This window comes from Henckelia pumila, chromosome 2, assembly GCF_033568475.1.
Source record: "Henckelia pumila isolate YLH828 chromosome 2, ASM3356847v2, whole genome shotgun sequence".
NCBI classification, from domain to species: domain Eukaryota; kingdom Viridiplantae; phylum Streptophyta; class Magnoliopsida; order Lamiales; family Gesneriaceae; genus Henckelia; species Henckelia pumila.
In genome coordinates, this window is record NC_133121.1 from 124533 (window position 1) to 147734 (window position 23202).

General features: G+C 37.7%; 1 protein-coding gene across 1 annotated transcript; it reads left to right on the forward strand.

Moving 5' to 3' along the window:
- Positions 1-591: 591 nt before the first annotated feature.
- LOC140884186 (uncharacterized) lies at positions 592-22771 on the forward strand. Its single transcript, XM_073290852.1, has 9 exons — positions 592-961; positions 8020-8107; positions 8613-8726; positions 9081-9163; positions 19958-20072; positions 20277-20368; positions 21402-21467; positions 21829-21922; positions 22486-22771. The coding sequence occupies exons 1-9, from the start codon at positions 726-728 to the stop codon at positions 22597-22599; spliced, it is 1002 nt and encodes a 333-aa protein (XP_073146953.1). The 5' UTR covers positions 592-725; the 3' UTR covers positions 22600-22771.
- The last annotated feature ends 431 nt before the right edge of the window (positions 22772-23202 follow it).

The window sequence follows — 23202 nt, forward strand, 5'->3', positions numbered from 1 at the left end:
GGCAAAAACATTATCTCAAGATTTGTATGGGAACGTTATTCTTCGAGTAGAAGAATGATGAGAAATTAATGAAATGAAATCACTATATGAAGTAATACATTTTTTCACTAGAGAGTCCAGATCTTTCTTCTTTTTAAAGACAATTTTCACCTTATTACTCTTTTGAGAATATATCTTCGCATTTCCAAGCCATCTCTAGAACTTTCGAAGGAGTAGAAAAATCCTATTCATGCGGTTAAGCAGATAATTCTCACTCTTCGATTTCACTTGACACACAAAGTCAAATTTGTGCATATGGTTTATACTTTTTTTTTAAAGAGCATATGGTTTATACTTAATCTGCTTGCAAAGGTTGTTTACGGAAATCTAACCGGATTTGACTGAAATTTGGACAACATATTCAGAACGTCATATGTATTGAGTTATTTCTCCTTTTTTTTTTTATTTGTTGCCTGCAATTAAGTCTAAAAAACTATATTTGTTAACCTTGATTTTTGAAGCCATTTAAAAGAAAAAAGAAAACACGTCACGTTCCTATTAAATGAATGGTCAGCTGCGTCTACTGTTATCCACAAAACAGCAGATGTTCTCGGCCCAAGTTTTGGGCTTGCTTACGTGGGACTCACTTGTTGGTTGAACCGTTCTGATTATTGATGTTATCCCCTCCAAAGCAAAGGTGGGGATATTAGACTCTCTGATTGGGCGTGAAAACAAGCAGAGCGAATATGGCTGCCGCATATTCAAACCTCGCTGGTTGCATTGCTTTTGTTCCCAAAGTACCCACCACCGTCCATTTTCCTACGCATCTGTTTCGTTCAAGAACTTGTGGGTTCGATGGGATTTCAGTTTCCACTTCTAGATGTCAGGCCAAGTTTGAGGGATTCCAAGAAAATATCAAGGACGATGACCTACAGCAACCGTTGATTCAAGAACCCAATGATGCAGAGGAAGAAGACGACAGGTGCAAAAATGATATATTTTACTATTCTTAAATGGTTGATATAGGTAGATGGGAAGGGGGTTGAATTAGTGCTTTTATCGCCCAAATTTGATTTTATACACAAGATTATACAATTAGTCCAAGAACATAGCATAGCAAGGAGCCATCACCATTAAATTTTTAACATTAATTTAAAATGTTTGTAAGTTGTATCTGACTGCTGACATGTTCTAGTTTGAGGAATTACAACGCACCACCTATCAAAAAGGATTTCGATCCAGAAATCTTAAAACTGGTGCTCAGCTAAAATAGAAACATCATAAATATCTTGAAGACTTGCACGTATTTCACATACAGTCGTACAAATATTTGTAGTACCTAGAAATACAAGTATTGCTTGATAATATACTATTCATGTCATCTGTTCATGCATAGCTTCTACCACAAACTGTTCCCTATAACACCAAGAGTCATAAAATTGATTCTCACAACATTTCTTAATGCCATATTGTTATGGTTCCAAATCATGGATCTCGTTATGGTGGGATTTATGAGTGAAAAGCGAGGGATTGGAGGCTCGTTGAAGAGAGAACCCTTTGATCTCTTCGTTTTGAGGCTCATTAGGAGAGAACCTCATTCTCATGACAACTATTGTTGTGGGGATTTCATCAAAGTGTGCTGAATAAATACAAAAACATGCTGTTTGCAAAAGAAAAGATAAACTCAATCTATTAAGACCTCTTCCTATCTAGAACTCTATCCCTTTTTATTCAAAATTTCAAACAAATCAATTAAACTGGTTAAACTAAGGAAAATACAAGATAAACGCAAACGGAAATTATTGTTAAGATATCCATCAGCTTGGGCTAGCCATGGGCTTCATGGCCCATTACACATGTTCTAAAATTATGAACACCGAGAGCCGTTCAACTCTAACGGTTAGTCATCCGACTCAGTAGATACTAACTATGGTACCATTCTACTATACACGGGATACAAGGGAATATAAGAAATCGCGTGAATCAAAGTATGTGCAATTGCTTACGATACAAATCACAAACATTTATACAAGGTCACGAATGGCTCAATCAGAATGCTCAAGGTCCGTGTGAGCTAGGGTGCAAGTTTATTTCTGATAATAACATGTTTTGTTCATTCATTTTTTTTTTAAGAAATAGTACATTGCTTGTTGAAAATAACGCAAGAGACCAATATCTCAAAAGGGTTTTTATTTTCATAAGAAGACTCAGGAATCTCGAAGGTCGAGGTATAAATGCGAAGGACATAATTGCATGGTAGCTTCAAGTGAAAACATTTACTGAATGGTGTCAGGTTCGGCAAGTAGGAGATTTACGGTTCAAATGAAAAAGATGTGGTATCATAACTATAAACTATTCATCTCAAAGAGTCCCAAAGTTCTAAAGGAGTTTCAAGATTCATTAGAACATATTTGTTATGTAGCTTATTTATATTTTTCGGTGGAGGAAAGACAAGAAATTGGCATTACAATTGCGTCTTAGTTCAGTTATATGGGTGTTATAGTCATCACTATGAGATGGCGGATAAAAATACCAGCTCACACCGAAGTTATTTAAGAAAATTTTCGCTGTGTTTCGTAGATTTACTTTATATGAGTTAAAATGCAATTTTTTTTTTCAAAAGTTTGTAAGCCGTGTCCTGTGTTGTTTGTTAATGAATGGAGCTACAACAGCAGAAACTTGTCAATTCCTTAAGGGTGCATTTAATTGGTTTGAGTCACTTGAATTCCACGATTTTGAATGTATTTTTGTTGAATATCTAAAGATAGAGATTAGATAACTTCTTGGATCAGTAGTGATCTAGATAAGAACTTATCTCCTAGATTTCAAATTAAAAGTAGATTAGATTAAACAATATCTTTATTCCGCATAACTTCTATATGTAGTGATGTATTCCTTCATTATAATTAATTGAAATAAAATGATATTTCCCTTCATGTCTTTTCTCTATTAAACGAAATGGTATGGTATCAGAGAGATAGCAACAGATGACAAAATACGGCATGGCATCTCCGACAGGGCCTTCTTCCTCCGACTCATCTAACATCATCAACTCTGCAAGTCCAACAACTGGACTTCACGAATCGTCCACAATCCCAATCACATGCCACAAATTAAATGGCAAGAATTATCTGTCATGGTCTCAATCTGTAATGTTATTCATCTGTGGCAAAGGAGAAGACAGATTTCCTTTTTGGTGTTGCGCCTCAACCCAAAACCACAGATCCAAAAGTTGAAAACATGGAGATCCGAAAACAGCATGATTATGTCCTGGTTAATCAATTCTATGACTCAGGAAATCGGCGAAAATTTCCTTTTATATACGACGGCGAAGGAGATTTGGGACACCGCACGAGATACATATTCCTCCAAGGATAATACTTCTAAAATTTTTGAAATTGAATGCATGCTCCATGATTTACGCTAGGCTAATGTTTATGTGACGATTTATTTCACTAGCCTAACTCGGTCATGGCAGCAATTAGATTTATTTGAGATGCAAGATTGGAAATGCTCAGGTGATGCCCTTCTCTTCAAGTCAATTGTTGAAAAGAGACGTATATTCAAATTCCTTTCCGGTCTAAATCAGAATCTTGATGAGGTGCGCGACCGTATTCTAGGCATTAAACCTTTACCTAACCTTCGGGTACGCCAAGAAGAAAGCTGGCGCAAATTCATGCTGGGTTCAGCCACTTCCACACACCGATCGACAGTTCGGCCCTTGCTTCTCATCGGCCCTCCTTGGATGATACTGCCAATAATCGCCTCACGCGAAAGATGTGCCAATTCCACTGCCTTTGATTTTTTTTTTATCTGAACCAGCCCCATTTACTACTGTACAATTGGAGGCCCTTCAAAAATTAATCTGTCAGGCCCAATTCTCAACAAATACACCAAATATTTCCACTGGCAGCGCTATTCAAAAAGGTGATTTGTCCTATGCTAACTCCACTCAGCAAGACTTATCCACTTCTTTGACTCAAGTGCATCCGATCACATGACTGAAATTTATCCCTATTGCAATGCTACATTCCTTGTCAGGGATCCCACAAAGTTTGTATAGCAAATGGTTCATGCTCTAAAGTGTTTGGTTCCGATTCAGTACAACTTTCTAAGGATATCTATTTACATTCAGTCCTATTTGTACCTGATTCGGCCTGCAACTTAATCTCAGTCAGTAAATTGAATGATGACATGAAGTGCATTACTAATTTCTCGGCTGAATTGTGTGTTTTTCAGGAAATGGCATCGGGGAGGACGATTGGCAGTGCTGATCTCTGTAGGTAGGCTGTACCTCTTCAAAATGAAGGATCTTCCTCGAAGTATGACCTCGAGTTCATCCAGCCCCTTGTTTTCCAATTCTGTTTTTCATGCAAATAAGGATAATGATATCCTATTGTGACATTATAGATTAGGACATCTCAATTTTGTGTACTTGGAAAAATTGTTCCCTTTTCTATTCAACAATAAAATTTCCAGGTTCACGCATTGTGATATTTGTCAATTCTCTAAACATTCGAAAACCACATTCGAAACACAATCATACAAACCATCATCGCCCTTTTCACTCATTCACAGTGATATTTGGGGTCCATCAAACGTGAAAAATATCACAGGCACTCGTTGGTTCTTATTGTTTGTGGATGATCATACTCGCCTCTCTTGGGTATTCTTAATGAAAGACAAGACTGAAACTTCCCAAACCATAAAAAATTTCTATACGATGATCCACACCCAATTCTCAACTAAAATTCAGATCCTACGAACTGATCGTGCCAAAGATTTCTTCAACTCTACTCTGTCTTGGGTGATTACCTAATTACTCAAGTAATTGTTCACCAAAGCTCCTTTGTGGAAACCCCTCAACAAAACAGTGTATCTGAACGAAAGAACCGGCATTTGCTAGAAGTTGCCTGTTCTTTGTAGTTTACAAGGAATGTTCCGCGTCACTTTTGGGGTGATGCAGTCCTTACTGCAACATACCTCATTAATCAAATGCCTTCTCGTATCCTCAACCACGAAACCCTTATCCAGACTCTCGTGGACTTTTACCCAAATACTCACAATATCCCTCTCAAAGTCTTTGGATGTTCAGCTTTTGTTCACATCCATTCCCAACATCGAAGTAAACTGGAACCACGGGCCATCATATGTGTTTTCCTGGGTTATTCTCCCAACGAAAAGGTTGTGAATGCTATTCCCCAGTCACCCGAAAATTTTATACCTCCATGGACGTCACATTTCTAGAGAGAACCGTTTTTCCCCAATTCAGCGAGTCATGGGGAGAATATCAGCAATGAATCTCTGAATTGGGACTATAACCAACTCATTTTCGATTTCATGGAGATACCACTCCATACCCCAGCCCATCTTGTGGTTCTCAGCCTCTTTCTGATCCACCCCTCACCAATAAACCATTCCAGGTCTATGCTCGCAGGAAGAAACTTCAACTTGGGAGTCAACATGAGTACATGACCATATACAAGATCAGCCAGCCAATAACACTCCTTTGAGGTCAGATTCCACGGAAAATGGTCAAGGTATTGCTAATTCTGATTGGTCTATAGTTGAACTTGTTGTTTATGATGAAAGGCATGTTGCCTTAAGAAAAGGAGTCAGGTCTTGCACTCAGCATCCTATATGTAATTTTATCTCTTTTGATTGTTTATCACCTGGATATCGAGCCTTTGTAACGAACTTGAACCAGGTTCAAGTTCCGTCAAATGTCACAGAAGCTCTCCAAGATCCAAATTGGAAGGTTGTTGCCTTTGACGAAACAAGGGCACTTGAAAGGAATAACACATGACAGATCACTGACCTTCCACCTGGAAAAACGATCATTGGATGCAAGTGGATTTTCTCAACTTGATGTCAAAAATGTTTTTTTGAATGGTGACCTTGAAGAAGAAGTATACATGGACATCCCTCCGGGATTTGAATCAGGATCCACTGTCAACAAAGTGTGCAGGCTAAGGAAGTCGTTATATGGTCTAAAACAGTAACCTCGGGTCTGGTTTCATCGATTCACGGGTGTTTATAAAGGGATATGGATACAAACAGTGTCAATAAGATCATACAATGTTCGTAAAACACTTGGAAGAAGGAAAAATCACTATTATCATTGTATATGTTGATCACAGGAAATAATACGCAGGAAATGATTCATGTGAAATTGTTGCTCTGAAGGGAATTCAAAATGAAAGACTTGGGATATTTGAAATATTTTCTGGGAATGGAGGTGGCAAGATCATCACTTGGAATCTCAATCTCCCAAAGGAAATGTGTGCTAGATCTTCTAAAAGAGACAGACATGCTTGGGTGCAAACTAGTTGATACACCTGTGGACCCCGACGTCAAGATAGGAACAGAAAAAGACAGCCTTTTGGTTGATAAAGGGCGATACCAAAGGCTGGTAGGCAAGCTGATATACCTCTCTCACACGAGGCTGGACATTGAGTTTGTTGTAAGTGTTGTCAGCCAACTTATGAATAATCCAACTGAGGAGCACATGGATGTTGTGTATCGGGTATTGAGATATCTGAAAAGGGCCCTTGAGAGAGGATTAATCTTTAGAAAAAACCCCTTCGAGAATATCAAATTTTACAATGATGCAGATTGGGCTGGTTCCCCATATGATAGACGTTCCACGTCAGGTTGCTGCACTTTTGTGTGGGGAAATTTAGTAACCTGGCGAAGTAATAAACAGTCGGTGGTAGCTCGAAGAAGCGCGGAAGGTGAATTTCGAGCCCTATCTAATGGGATATGCGAAGGGCTATGGCTGCAAAGACTAATCAAAGAACTACAACCGAAAGGACATCAATCAGTGAAACTATTGTGTGACAATCAAGCTGCCTTAAGTATTGCCAAGAATCCATTCCATCATGATCAAACCAAACACGTTGAGTTTGATTGTCATTTCATCAGTGAAAAACTTGAGAGTAAAATCGAGGGTCTCAAGTACATTCCGACACAGTTGCAAGTTGCAGACATCCTCACAAAAGCTCTCTTCAAACCCAAGTTTGAAGACATGATTTCCAAGCTGGGGATGATCAGCATATACGACCCAGCTTGAGGGGGAGTGTTGAATCTAAAAGATAGAGACTAACTCCTTGGATCAGTAGTGATATGGATAAGAACTTATCTCCTAGATTTCAAATTAAAAGTAGATTAGATTAGATGGTATTTTTATTCTGCAGAACCTTTATATAGTCTGATGTATTCCTTCATTATAATTAATTGAATAAAAAGGATATTTCCCTTCATGTCTTTTCTCTGTTAAGCAATAATTTTCTTTATTTAGATAACTTAAACAAAGAAAATTCAAATAAATCTCCTACTTATTTATGCTATTATTGTACTAATCTGATGCATTTCAAGTCCACATAATGTTGGAGTCATTTGAAATCTATTGTGATTTGTGCGATTATAGTATAAAAAGTTAGAAATAGGTTTGAATTTTGGAGTCATTTGAAATCTTTAGTGATTTTCAGAATTACAGTCTAATAAGTAGGAAATATATTTGAATTTCCTCTGTTTACCTACACAATGAAAATGCATTTGCAGGAAAAGAATAATCAACCAGATGAAATTTTCAGGAATATGCCGATCTTATGACCATTTTGCGGTCCGTATTTTTTCCTTTCTAGACAAATCAGTTGATTCATTATTCAGGCTTCTTCCATTTCTATGACAATCCAAAAATGTGTGCTAGCATCCATTGGTTTACGCAGCCTAGCCTTGGCCTAAGTTTATAGAGAGGATATGCAAGTAACATAAAGTAAGGGTATCAGATAAGATATAACCACAAGAAGATTATTCGTGGTGTTATGCACAACATAGTAATTGTTCTGCACAACAAAGATAGAATTTGTTCTCATTGGAGTCTTCCTTGTTTTACGTCATAGCAATATTTTTTACTTGTATTCTTAGGTTGAGTAGTTTCGAAAGCTAATTTGTACTATATTCGCGTCATATTTGTAGCCGTACATGCAGGGTGATGTAAATACAAATAACATTTGTTTCATTTATATTTTGTTTCAGTTGCTTGCCTTCTGATTTGGAGGGTGCAGTTCGGCAGTCTGGCCAAGCAAGCGCTGAGTTTGTTTCTTCAGGAGGAACAAGAGCCTTAGTATGAATATTTGGATGTGTCAATTATGTTAGAGTTGTTTATTTTAAGTGATTTAATGGTTAATGGTTCATCGATACATGTACAAAATTGATCTCGTTTTTTATTTTTAAAAAAAAAAGATACATGTACACAATTGAACTTAAGTTGACACATGCACGTTTTTGGGACATAAGGACACATTTTAGTCTTTCACTCTTTATTTGCAGAGACTGACCTTCTTTAATGCTTCTAAAATAAACTATCAAAAGCAGAGGAACATGACTGCTGCTCTGTATGGCTTGCATTGGATATTTTTTCCGTATTTTATGGGATTGTTGTCTTCAGTTATTCGCGTTTTTGTTAGTGTGTGTGTCTTGGTTTTGGGGGGGGGGGGGGGTAGGGTGTAAGATCATGCACTTAATATATGCTATCCCGTGGTTCACTTACTAATTATCAAACTATAATTTCAAAAAGACTTGATGCTATGATATATCTTTTGATTTCTATTCTTTGTTTCTTTCTTTAGGTTGAATTATTAATTCCACAGTTGCAGTTTCTTGATGATGAAGGGGCACAAATTGAACTTTGGGATCTGTCAAAGATATTCTTGGATACCCTAATGGAAGAAACAAGATGCCAGGTTTGTTTCCTTTTTGTAGTACTTGTAGGAGGCTTTTTAGGGATGAACATCACCATCAGCACTTCCAAGGGTTGAAAGACAGTATTTTGATAGCTAGATCATTTTGAATATTTAAGAAACTGGGTGGTGATTAATAATACACATCGACATTGTACCTGAGTATTTTATCTTATGTTTATTTTTGTTCAATTGCGTTATATAGGAATGTGAGGGTTAGCTTATTCTATCAAATCTAATCAAGAAGATCATGATGTACTATGTAGTTCCCGCTCTGGAATTTTTTTTAAAAAAAAATTGTAGTCAGTTCTAAATTCTAATATAATTTAGATTTAGACTAAAAGCTCTTGGTTGTAGAGGGTTAAAGCCATATTTCCGGATGCCGGTGCTGCTGCTTTGCTAAAGTACAAGTGGAAAGATGCTAAATTTAGTTTCTCCAGGTAAATTTATTCGGAGGTTTCATTTATCTTTCAATAAGAGTTCCTATTATAATTTGATTATGAATTTCATAATCCTTGATTCAATTTGTGACACTTGAGAGTACGATCATATGAAAACAAGCATTTTATATTTGTGTTGTCATTACTGGTCGTTTTCGAGACCAGATATATGGGGCGTAGATAGCCAATATTATTCTATTGGACCCAAATTTTCTAGAAAACTTACTTGGGAGATTAGAGTTTGTTAGAGGGGTATTCTAGTTTAATTGTATCTGTTGAGTCCTAGCTTAGGCTTAGATAAGGAGATTGAGTATTTCCTTGAGAGTGGGGACATTAGAGGAATATTTTCTTTTTCCTTGTTTTGGTGTTCATTATAATCCAGATTATCATCTTGTTTTTCAGAATTTAATATCAATGTCCTCCATGTATTTCTTTACTTTCTATTTTGTGGTTGTACAACTTCTCTCTACCCTTTGGTCATTAAAAGAATTGATGCACAACAATTCTGAATGAATTCATTAGGTCACAAAGGACAGAATATATAGATACAACAATAGGAATCAATAATTCCTTGAGATTCTAAGATCCTATAAAAAAGGTAACTTACCTATTGACTGTGACTAGAATATATGTATAATTATATCAGAATTATATACATAAATAACTTCTCACACTCCCCCTCAAGCTGGAGAGTAAATGTTCAACATTCCCAGCTTGCTAACCATTTCTCGAAATGTAGGCTGATGAAGACTCTTAGTTAGGATGTCTGCCACCTGATCTTTTGAAGGAACATAAGGCATGCAAATCTCATTATTCTCCAACTTCTCTTTAATGAAGTGTCGATCAATCTCTACATGTTTTCTTCAATCATGTTGGATAGGATTATGGGCTATACTAATGGCTGCCTTGTTGTCGCATAAGAGCCTTATTGGTGAGTCCATAGGAAGTTTCAACTCTTGAATGATCCGTCGAAGCCAGAGAAGTTCACAAACCCCGTGTGGCATGGATCGAAATTCTTCCTCTGCACTACTCCGTGCAACAACTCCTTGTTTTTTGCTTCTCCAAGTCACCAAATTACCCCACACATAATTACAGTAACTGGAGGTTGATCTTCAATCGATTGATGATCATGCCCAAACCGCATCGGTATAGGCAGTGAGAAATCGAGTGTCTTGCTTCCTGAAAATCAGGCCATTTCCCGGACATCCCTTGAGATACCGAATAATCCGAATTACTGCTTCATGATGTTCTCGGTTTGGTGAGTGCGTAAATTGACCAACGACCCCAACATCATGTCCAATGTCGGGTCTAGTATGAGCCAAATATATCAATCGTCCAAAAACCAACCGTTGATATTTCTCTTTATCCACTGTAGCTTCTTCCTTCCGTTGGCTGAATTTTTTATAAGGATCCATGGGAGTTGGAGCGGGCTTACATCCGAGGTATCCTGTGTCTCTAAGAAGATCAAGGATATATTTTTGTTGAGAAATTACAATTCCTTTTCCAGAACGAGCCACTTTCATGCCAAGAAAAAACTTCAAATTTCTGAGGTCCTTTATTTAAAATTCTCTTGCCAATTTATTCTTTAACTCTCTCATCTCATCAAGGTCATCTCCGGTTAAGATGATATTGTCAACATAGACAATAAGAATTGTGACTTTGTGAGTTGTAGAGTGTTTGTAGAATAGGGTATGATCAGATTGAGATCGAGTGTACCCGAACCCCGTAACACACTTTGCAAATCTTCCAAAACATGCTCGAGGTGATTGCTTGAGACCGTATAATGCTTTCTTCAACCAACAAACTTTGCCATTTTCACTTTGTTCCTTAAATCCCGGAGGCAACTCCATGAAAACTTCTTCTTCCAAGTCTCCGTTGAGGAAAGCGTTCTTCACATCTAACTGGTGCAACGGCCAGTCCAAATTGGCAGCCAACGAAAGAAGAACTCTCACGGTATTTAACTTGGCGACGGGTGCAAAGGTCTCTTGATAATCAATTCCAAAGGTCTGTGTGTATCCCTTAGCTACAAGGCGAGATTTATACCTCTCTATTGTCCCATCTGAGTTGTATTTGATGTTAAATATACATCTACAACCAACTGTTTCCTTTGGGAAGATTAGTAATTTCCCAAGTACCATTTTTTTTAGAGTTGCCTCTCTCCACTTTGGGATACCTATAGATTTTTGTATTGTTTCTTGAATCTGTTCATCAGTGAGTTGAGATATAAAGGCTCTGTATTTTTTCAGATAGGTTGGATGAGGACACAAACTTGGCAAGGGATTATAGAGGAACTTTTGTGCAAGTCCTAGTGCCTTTTCTTTGAGCAATTGGCAGTTCAGGGGCTGGATGTACAGAAATAGGAGTGTCAGGACTGTCACAAAGAGAAAGAGATGAAGGGTTACCTTGTTGAAGACCCGGATCGGATGATAGCAGCTCTGAGATTATAGGAGGCTCCCTTCGAGTACCTGTTCTCCTAGAATAAACACGAAGCTCCGGCGGTTTAGTAGTAGGGGGTCAGCCGATTCAAGGGTAGGAGGGATGTTGTCTTGGATAAAATCTATGGTTGGCAGACATGGACTCCTAGGATTAGACACACTCGAGTTTATCGGTTCTTCCTCGTATTCCCAAAAATTACCTTCATAGGATTGTGTCTCCCGCTGAAGGGAAGATTTGGGATAATACGGTAGATTCTCGAAGAAGATGACATCGGCGCTGACAAAGATGCGTTTTGTGACTGAGTCTAGATATTTGTAACCCTTTTGTGTGGCTGAATACCCGATAAAAACACAACGAACAGCTCGTGGATCAAGTTTGCTCCGACCTGGTTGATGAACATGAACAAAGGCGGTACACCCGAATATTTTTTAGGGTAGATGACTAAAGGACCTATTGTCGGGGAAAGATTGGGTGAGCGTTTGATGAGGGGTGGCATACGTAAGGACTTTTGATGACATCCAATTGATCAAATATGTTGCTGTAAGAACAGCATCTCCCCATAGGTATTTAGGAACATGACAATTAAACATTAATGCTCTAGAAATCTTGAGTAAATGTCTATTTTTCCGTTCGGCAACACCATTTTGTTGAGGACCATGCGTACAAGAGCTATGATGTATGATCTCGTGTTCTAAAAGATAGTCTCCCAATACTTGGCTAAAAAGTTCACCCCCATTATCCGTTTGTAAAGCTTGGATATTGGTGTTGAATTGAGTTTTAACCATGGTATGAAAATATTTGAACACTTGGATGGACTCGGATTTTTCTTTTAGTAAATATACCCAACAACATCGTGAATGATCATCGATAAAGGTAATAAACCACCTAGTTCCCTTGAGATTAGTAGCCTTAGATGGTCCCCACACATCACTATGTATGAGTGAGAAAGGATTAGATTCTTGGTACACATGAGGTGGAAAACAAAATCGGTAATGTTTAGCCATTTGACACACTTCGCATTGAAACATAGATAGATTTTTATTAATAAATAGAGAGGGAAACATGTATTTTAAATAACCAAAAATGGGGTGACCTAATCTTTGATGCCACAACATTATTTCAAGGTGACGAGAGAAATAAAAAGGACTACTACTAATTTGCAGAGCTTGTCCATATAGAAGATTAGGTCTCTTGAAGTAATAAAGCCCCCCATGTCTTTCAGCAGTGCCAATCGTCCTCCCTGAGCCCTGTTCCTGAATTTCACACAGATTAGGAAGAAATTTAGCTACACAATTGTGATCAGCGGTTAGCTTGGTTAAAGAAATGAGATTGCAGGATAATTTGGGAACATGGAGTATAGATTGTAGGGTTAAACATGGAGATATAACTATGGAACTTTTACCTGAGATTGTGGATGGTGTACCATCGGCTAAGGTGACCCTAAGATTACCCGGACTAGGAACATAGGTTGAAAAAATATGGGAGTCATAGGTCATATGATCGGAAGCTCCAGAGTCGATAATCCAAGGACTGAAATCCCCTTGATTGACATTTAGAGCAACCGGGAGATTACCTCGGTGTACGCAGGACATGGATGGGGAGTGATTAATGGGATGAGAGGCAGACGAGTTTGTACAATTGCTCGAGAACTTCTCTGTTGGAGAGAGGGGATTCGTTTGGCAATGATTCGTTACTGGGACTGGAGGCAGCAACTGTGTGGAGAGCTTTGCTGTCTCTCGGAGGACGAGATGATTTGTGATGAAGCGGGCGACCATGTAATTTCCAGCAGGTGTCCTGGTATGACTCAGACGCTTGCAATGGTCACACCATGGCCTACCAGCGCGACGAGGCTGATCTTCAAACCGAGAGACCAACGCAGATGTTTCTGGAATGTGAGGGGAAACAACATTGCTTAACATGATCTTTCGCCGGCTTTCCTCTCGGCGGACTTCAGCAAACACCTTCCGGATGTTTGGAAAGGGAGATCGGTCGAGGACACGACCTTTAACATCATCGAGGTCCTTAGAGAGGCCTGAAAGGAAGTCGAAGACCTGCTCAATATTCTGAAATCGCTGGAAATGGAGCCGGTCAATAGCAGTGTCATTGGAAGTCAATGTAGAGATCACTCTCGTGCCACAATCCCACCAACTGATTGTAAAACTCTGTGACAGATCGGGATCCCTGCTTTGTCCGGCGGATCTGGGTTTTTAGTTCGAACATCTGTGAGGCATTCCCGACATCGGAGTATGTCGCCTTGACTGAGTCCCACAAATCTTGAGCAGATGGAAGAAACAAATAGGATTTTTCAATGGTTGGATCCATGGAGTTAATGAGCCAAGCCATGACCATTGAATTTTCGGCTTCCCATGTCTTAAACGTAGCAGCAGTGGGTTCGGGCATCGGGATTGTCACCTGTGAGATAGCCGAACTTTCCTTTGACTAGGAGAAACAACTTCATAGATTGAGACCATTGCAGAAAATTAAATCCGTTCAACTTGTGGGTAGTAATGACTAGAGAGGGTGTCATATCTCCTGGAGATTGTCCTGAGGCTACAGTGGAATGGCTGTTACCCTCAGATGACTCGACCTTTGGTTCTTCAGACGCCATTTTTCCATTTTTTTCAAATAATGGATTGGAATTTCTCTGATACCATAAAAGAATTGATGCACAACAATTCTGAATGAATTCATTAGGTCACAAAGGACAGAATGTATAGATACAACAATAGGAATCAATAATTCCCTGAGATTCTAAGATCTTATAAAAAAAGGAAGATATCAACGCCTTGTGAGCAAACTCATTTATCTATCTCATACAAGACCTGACATTGGATATTCAGTAAGTGTAGCTAGTCAATTTATGAATGATCCTACAGAAGAACATCTCGATGCAAAATATCGTATCCTCAGATACCTAAAGATGACTCCGGGAATAGGATTGTACTTCAAGAAGGGAAATAACAAAACTCTTGAGATATTTTCAGATGCTGATTGGGCAGGTTCCCTAACATATCGAAGATCAACATCTGGGTATCGTATCTATGTTTGGGGTAATCTAGTTACTTGGAGAAGTATAAAGCAACCAGTTGTGGCCAGAAGTAGTGCCGAAGCCGAGTTTAGAGCTTTGACTAATGGAATTTGTGAAGGAATGTGGTTGAAAAAAATTCTAAATAAAGTTGAAGATTTCTTATGAAGGCTCCATAAGATTGCTATGTGATAATCAATCTGCGATCAGTATCGCGAAAAATCCCGTGCATCATGACAGAACAAAACACGTGGAGATTGATCGGCATTTTATCAAAGAGAAAATTGAGGAAGGAATGGTTAAATTGATTTATACACCAACTGGATTGCAAACAACTGACATTCTCACGAAGGCTATTCCAAGAAGCACATTTGAGAATCTTACTTCCAAACTGGGAATGATCAACATATATCTCCTAGCTTGAGGGGGAGTGTGGAATTATGTTGTTGTCCTTCTGGGAAGATCCCATGAGGATCAGTTAGTTTTAGGGAGGGAGGAGAGGATATTAGGTGTTGGAAATAGGATGTTTCAGGTGAGTTTACAGTGAAATCTTTCTTTCATTCTTTTTTTTCGGAAAGTCGGTTCCCAAAAGATGATCTTCTTCAATCCATATGGAAAGCTCCGATTCCTTCAAAGGTAAAGGTTTTATCTTGGGCTGCAGTACTGGGTAGGCTGCTGACTTGTGAAATGATCCAAAAGAGGTTCCCAAAATGTCTCCTAAATCCGAATTGGTGTGTCCTTTGCAAGCAAGAGGAAGAATGTCAGGACCACATGTTGGTGCATTGTCCTTCACAACATCCTTATGGTGGTTAGCATTGAAGGATTTGGGATTGTCGTGGGTGACACCGAAGACTACGAAGAAATTGTTCGCAACAGATTTGGGGAGCTATTTGCCCAATAGGGGGAGAATTCTTTGGACAGCCATAACTCATTGCATTTGTTGGATCGTTTGGCTGGAAAGAAATAGGAGGATTTTTTAGGAAGAAGAGGTTTCGAGGAAAATATTTGGGATAAGATTAAGTTGAGAGTAGCAGCTTGGTTACAAAATTCACCACTCTTCGAATCATTTTCAGTTTCAGAATTGTATAGAGATTGAAGTTTGGTTTTCAATTAGCATTGTCCTAGATCTTGTATAGAGAATATAGTGGACCACTGGTCCACCTTCATATGTAACTATTATTAAGTTTTTATAAAATATCTGTTTTTTATATTAAAAAAAATTACTCCATAAATTCTTGCTTACATTTCTACTAATAATGCAAAGCCTTTATACAAGTTACATACCTAGAATAAAAGGTAACTAAATCACTTAATTGATCATATGATCATTTCCTATTCTAGATAACAAGAAGAAGGAAAGAGTATACAAAATAATATCTACAATATCTTCTACATGATTTCTGAAATCTTCAACATTCCCCCTCAAGCTTAGGAAAAGATATCCTGCATTCCAAGTTTGATCCAAAGATTTTCATGACTTGATCTAGTGAGACTCTTGGTAAGGATATCAGCTTCTTGATCATGTGAAGAGATATAACATAGTTTGATTCCTCCTTCATCCATTTCATTCTTGATAAAACTCTGGTCTATCCTCACATGTTTCATTCGATCATGTTGGACTGGATTGTTCACAATGCTAATGGCAGATTTACTATCACTATACACCTTGATTGGTGTGCTGATGGGAATTCTCAGGTCTTGCATAAATCTTTCTAACCAAATAACTTCACATATCCCTTGTGCAATAGCTCAAAATTCAGCCTCAGCACTACTTCTTGCTACCACAGTTTGTTTCTTGCTTCTCCATGTAACCAGATTTCCCCACAGCTTCGAGCAAAATCCAGAAGTTGATTTACAATCATCACTTCCAGCCCAGTCTGCATCAACAAATCCTTCAATGCTTCGATTATCACTTTTCAAGAGCATGAGACCTCTGCCAGGAGTTCCTTTGAGATATCTCAGAATATGATTCACTGTTTCTAGATGACTCTGAGTTGGATAATGCATGTATTGACTCACACCACTAACAGCATATGCAATATCAGGTCGTGTGAGAGATAAGTATATTAATCTACCAACCAGACGTTGGTATCTTTCGATGTCTGTACTAGGTTCATTTTTCTTAATCCTGCACTTCCAATTTTTTTCTAACGGGGTTCCAACTGGTTTGCACCCCAATTTTCATGTTTCTTGTAGCAAATCAATATTATATTTCCTTTGAGAAATGAAGATGCCCGCTTTAATTCTAGAAATCTCCATATCGAGAAAATACTTCAATGATCCCAAATCTTTGACCTCAAATTCATTCCTCAATTTTTCTTTGAGTTGACAAATCTCACTACTGTCATCACCTGTAATTAGAATATCATCCACATACACAATGAGGATGGTCTTCCTTCCATCTTCTCTTTGATGAAAAGAGTATGATCGGCCTTTCCCTGACGATATCCAAATCGCATGAGAGTGGAGCTAAATCTGGTGAACCATGCTCGTGGGGATTGTTTCAACCCATATAACGATTGTTGCAGTTTGAAAACTTTATTTTTCTCATGTTTAGACTGAAAACCAAGTGGAATCTTCATGTACACCTCATCAAGGGTACCATTCAAGAACGCGTTCTTAATGTCAAGCTGTTGCAATTCCCAATCATCTTTCCCGAAGAATTGTCCTGAAATTCACAATGAGAAGGATAAAGAGTTACAACACAATTCATATCCTCTGTAAGTTTGCTGATTGACAAGAGACTGAGGGACAACTTTGGCACGAACAACACTGATTTTAAACTCATATTTGATAAACAAACCGTGCCCTTTCCCATCGCAGGTGAAATTTTTCCATCTGCAACCCAAACATTGGTGCTGCTATTGCAATTTTTATAAGAATCAAAAACCTCTTCTGACCCAGTCATATGGTCTGAAGCCCCAGTGTCAACAATCCAACAATCTGGTTGAGATTTTGATAGAAAATTCTGATGGATTATACTTGTCTTTGCCATAGCTGCAGTAGGCGTTCATGGGTTTTGATTTCCAGATCCCGTGGACAGTTTAGTTTGTTGCAATAGCTGGCGCAACATGTCCAAATCTTCGCTGGAAAATTCAGAAGAAGCGACAGTCGAAGTGGATTCCGTGATATGGGCTGATTTAGGCTGTTGCCGTTGCTTCTTGGACTTCCAATCAGTGGGCTTGCCGTGAATTTCCCAACAAATGTCACGACTATGGTTGGGCCTTTTACAAACATCACACACAACCCGATCGCGATTATTTGATTGATACCCATGGGCCATATCAGGTTTATATGGCCTATGCGGGATATCGCGCACATAGTCTTTTTTGTGCACGATCAGGGCCGATCCTTGGGTATCTAAATTTAAAGTATCCCGCCGCAAAGAATTCAGCATAACTCGGCGCCGACTTTCCTCCTTTCGGACTTCAGCGAAAGATTCATGAAGTGAAGGAAATGGTTTTGTGCCAAGCAATCGTCCGCGTACTTCATCTAATTCTGGATTTAAGCCCTGTAAGAAATCGATGGTGCACTATTTTTCAAGCATTGTCTTGTATTTTTCTTCATCAGAGGTGCAAGCCAATCCTATTTCATAAAAGAGATCGATTTCTTGCCATAACTCCATCAAAGTGTTGAAGTATTCGGTCACAGTCAGGCTGTCTTGCCTTGTGTTTCAAATTTTCGATCGAATCTCAAAGCACTGAGAGGTATTTTCCAGGTCTGAATAGATCTCTTTAACTGCGTCCCAAATCTCTTTGGTTGTGTTGTAGTAGAGATACGTTCTGCCAATGGACGGCTCCATAGAATTGATAAGCCAAGCCATTACAATCGAGTTTTCAACTTCCCATGTACTGAATTTTGAGTCAGTTTCTGATGGGGCTTTGACAACACCTGTCAAATATCCAATCTTCCCCTTCCCCTTGATTACAAGAATGACAGATTGAAACCATTCTCGAAAATTTAATCCATTAAGCTTGTGTTGGGTGATTTGCAGTGAATGACTGTCAAACGAGAGATTAGATGATATGGTTTGAGATGAAGTGACCCGAGGTTTTCCATCTGAGGATATGGTTTGAGATGAAGTGACCCGAGGTTTTCCATCTGAGACTATGGTAATTTTGAGGAGAAAAAAATAAAATGTGAGGATGCAGAAACAGCTTGGATCGGTGTCTCTGATACCATGAAACAAGAATAATTATTCCATAAAATCTTGTTTACATTTTTACTGATAATGTAGAGCCTTTATACAAGTTACATACCTAGAATAAAAGGTAACTAAATCACTTAATTGATCTTATGATCATTTCCTATTCTAGATAACAAGAAGAAGGAAAGAGTATACAAAATAATATCTACAATATCTTCTACATGATTTCTGAAATCTTCAACAAGGTTATATTTTTGGTTAGATAGGATTTTATTTCCTTGTTTGTAGGACTGGAATTATGGATAGTCACCAGCCTGTGGTGTCCTCATCCTCTATTTAATTTCCTGTACGCTTTGACAGAAATAAGATGATTTTTTCATCTCATTCTATACATTACATTATTTATAAAGATCTATCCTACCTCTATCTCAACAAATCAGAAAGATAAACCAATCTAATCCTACAATTTAAAATTAAAATCAAATAAATAGATAAGCATTTATCCAATTAAATGAGATAAGCTAAGAGTTTATTATTCAACAGAAGGCATTGGTCAGTCCATCCATCTATTGTGCAGAAACTTTGTATGTGCATGGACACTGATCTGATCATGGAATACAAATGGGAGTAGGTTATGGCTAGATGATTCAAACACATGGAAGGCAAGCGAAGGCAGCAAGTGTTGATCCATTGGAAAGGAAACTGCGTGGATGGATGCTGCTGATCTGATCACCCAATTTCCTAATGTCAGCCTTGAGGACAAGGAGGTTGCTCTTGAGGCGAGGGTATTGCTACAAATTTAATCCCAATGGGTAACAAAGAAACACTGTAAAGAATGTTTACTCAAGAAATAAGGAAAATAGGGAATCTCGTGGGGGAGGGGGATAAATGAGAGGCGAGAGAGTTTGTTGAGAATCAGTTATCATTTTTAATTATGTGACACCTAGCTGATGCTAAGGATAGGATATTACCTTTGTAACAGAGTTCATCTCTAGGATTTGAATATTTTGCGTATTTCAGTTTTCCTGAATCAATATGAACATCTAACATTTCAGCTCCATATTTGTGCAAGTGATCGTTACCAAGTCTCTGCATATATTTCTGAAATTTGTAGCAAAGAACCCAGCTATCTAGCATAAAATATTTTTCAACTGTTTTGTAATTCTTCATCATCTATGTTATCCAGTTTAGGTGATAGGAAACCTGTAGATAATGAAGATGATATCGTTGTGATGGTTGTTCCCGATTATCAGATGTTGGAATATGTTGAAAGAATTGCATCCGACATCTCAAATGATTCGGTACGACTGCATTATCATTTTTCAGTTGTATTTGTGAATGAATTTGAATGTAAATTAGTGATATTAACAGTTGTTGTTGTGCAACCTTATTCTGTGGGAGTATATTTTATTGTAATTTCTTATTTTTTGAGGTGTTTTTTTTTAAATGTGAAGAATATATTACTGAGACCTTTTGTCGGAATACTTTTTAAACTATATTGTCAGCCTAGGCCTCTGATCATGTGGAATCCACGCCTTATTAGTGAGGATGTTGGGGTCGGAATTAATGTTCGTCGGTTACGACGGAACTTTTTAAGGTATTTAAGTTCTTGACTCTAAATTTATTTATATTATAAAACAGTATATTGCTTTGGGAGGAATTTTTACTCAAGCCTTCATAAATAAATAATTTATGGGGAAATTGCATATATCACCCATGTGAAATTCCGTGTTCGCTGATAACCCCTTGTGAAATTTTTTTGAGCTAAAAACCCCCTATGTTTTCGGATCGGTAGCATGCGCACGCCTCTCGCTGTGTTTTGTGGCTCACACGATGTTAGATGCGAAAATGCAAGTGTTTTTTATAAATTCGGTCTAAAATACCCTTAAATGATACCCGATCAATTCGGCAATTGAACCCGTCACCTTCATCTTCTCCGATCGCGACTCCGGCCAGCCATATTTCCGACGTCGCCTTGCTTGCTTTAGACTCCTATTCACCTCCCCTACAAGCCTCGACCTTTTCCCCTTAATTTTCTTCCCTCAATTTTTCGGGCTCCAGCTCCAATCTTACGCAGGTACTCACCGCGAAGCCGACTGGTTCTCCTTCATTTCCGACCAACTCCGACCACCAATCTTCCCAAAAAAAACCCGATCTGTGACCCTCCTATCCAGAAGAACAAAACACACATCAATTTCCCCGATCCGTACTTCCTTTGGGAAGATAAGATAGGGGCAATTTCGTCATTTTGATTTTTTATTATACTAAAATTTTGAATGGGATGCGCGTGCTGTAAATGTGAAATCATAGGGAGTTATAAGCTCAAAAATATTTCACAGGGAGTTATACGCAAACCCGACATTTTACAGGGATGATATATGCAATTTTCCCATAATTTATTGTGTTTTTTCTGCCTTCATTTTTCTTTTGAATTCCATTTCTTACTCAGCATCTATTGTTGCTATTATGTTTGAAAATTGTTTTAGAAGTTGAGAAGGTCTCACCAAAATAGTTCATTACAGAAGGTCGAGTCAGTTATATTATTCGAATGAAATTCTGGTGTCATTTATTTTCATTTTCATTTTCATGTAATATATGTTTTCATATTAATGTATTATATCATTTTGCAGCACTTTTACTGTAGTATACTCAATGAAACCTCTTCCATCTGGTGCTGTGTTTCGATGTTATCCAGGGTAAGTAGGTACTTCAATTTAACTATTATGAATTTTCGTTGACATTCAAGAATTTTGGCCCTCACTTCTTCGGCAATCTTCTGTTGGAACCTTTATTGAGACTTGTAATGAAACTAGCCTATGGTAGTTTAGTTCAATGTGAGACGAGACATCCAAATATTACATTGGCCCTTAGTTATTATCTTCATTTCCTTCTTTCAAAATTAGTAAATCTAAATAATTTACATAATCATATCATAACGCAATTTGTTGCATAACAAAAAATTCTGGCGTGCACAGTATAAGACAACTCATACCATCATAACAGTATTAGTCTTTTTGTTTGATCCATTTTCGTGATGATCGGACTCTCTCCCGGCAGATCATGGAAGGTCTTTTTTGATGATAAAGAGCGGCCCAACAGATATCTTCTTGCCAAGGAACAGATAAGTCGTCCTGATATAGAAGATCTCGAGGTTGGTTCTCCTTTATGTTGTGCTCTCAATTAAATCAGTATTAGATTCATAGCAAAAGGACACGCCAGCATGGATAGGGTCGTCTTGAAAAATAAGATTGCACGTGTATGAACGACTACAACCTTCCGTTAACAGAAGTGAAGAAAATGTTGTTAGTTTCAAGGAGGAAAGTATAGGAAATATTATAATCTCGAGCTTCTTTAGAAAAGTTTAAGACAAAGAGTTTATGTTTTCCATTCATTTTTTTGGTGACACGAGAGTGTTAGGAGACAGAAGCAGAACAAAACCAAAAGAGTACCTGACTAATTAATCATCCTATGTGAAGGAGCTGTCGAGCTGACTGTTGTATGAGCATTTTATGTCCGATGGTTTACAATCAGATTTTCTCTATCACTTTCATATGCACACATGGATAACATGTGTTTATCAAATATAAATTTCAAAATAATCTTATAGACGCATGCCTATATTTCACATGCATGAAACATTTGGATAAGATCGAGATTAATTAGACAGACAGTATAGTAAGTTTTTTGTTGTTTTTGTTTTGCATATATGCGCAGATAATATTTGGAGGAGGAGGAGACGGGCCAGAAAGGGGAACATCATCATTTTTAAATCAAGCAGCAGGCATTTTCTCTTCAATAAATAGATTTATGAAAGTGATTTCAAGATAATTTTATCTTCTTATCATCAGTAGTCATGTTTCCTACTGATTGAAGGCAGTTTCACAACGCCGTGTTAGCTCCATGTTGTATATCTTTCGCAATAAATTGCCCAAGTTTTATTGTATTTATGTACAATTATTTGATTCAGTTCCGAAAAATGTTTCTGAAAATTTTAACTACAGTTTTATCGTGTTCAAGCCTGTTGGTTGAGCTACTTTAAGTAATATCAATTAGAAATTGGCAAGTGGTTGTTGGTTTTCACTTAAAAGGAAATTACACGGCACATTATTGACTTAGGCACCGTTTGGTTTGAGGTATGGTATAAGTAATATATAGATAAGTAGTATAATGTAATAAAAAATAAATAAGAAATGATAGTTAAAATAATATTGGATTTGATTGATAGATTATGGTTTATTTGATTTGATTGATTAAATTTTATATAAAAATGTTAAATGACTATTTTGTACTTTTAACAATAAATAAAATAAAAATTATATTATTTATAAGGGGTAATATAGTAATTTGAATTCAATGATTTGATTGATGTGAGATAAATAATTAATGATTTGATTGATGTAAAATAAATAGCTAATATATAGATAAATAATA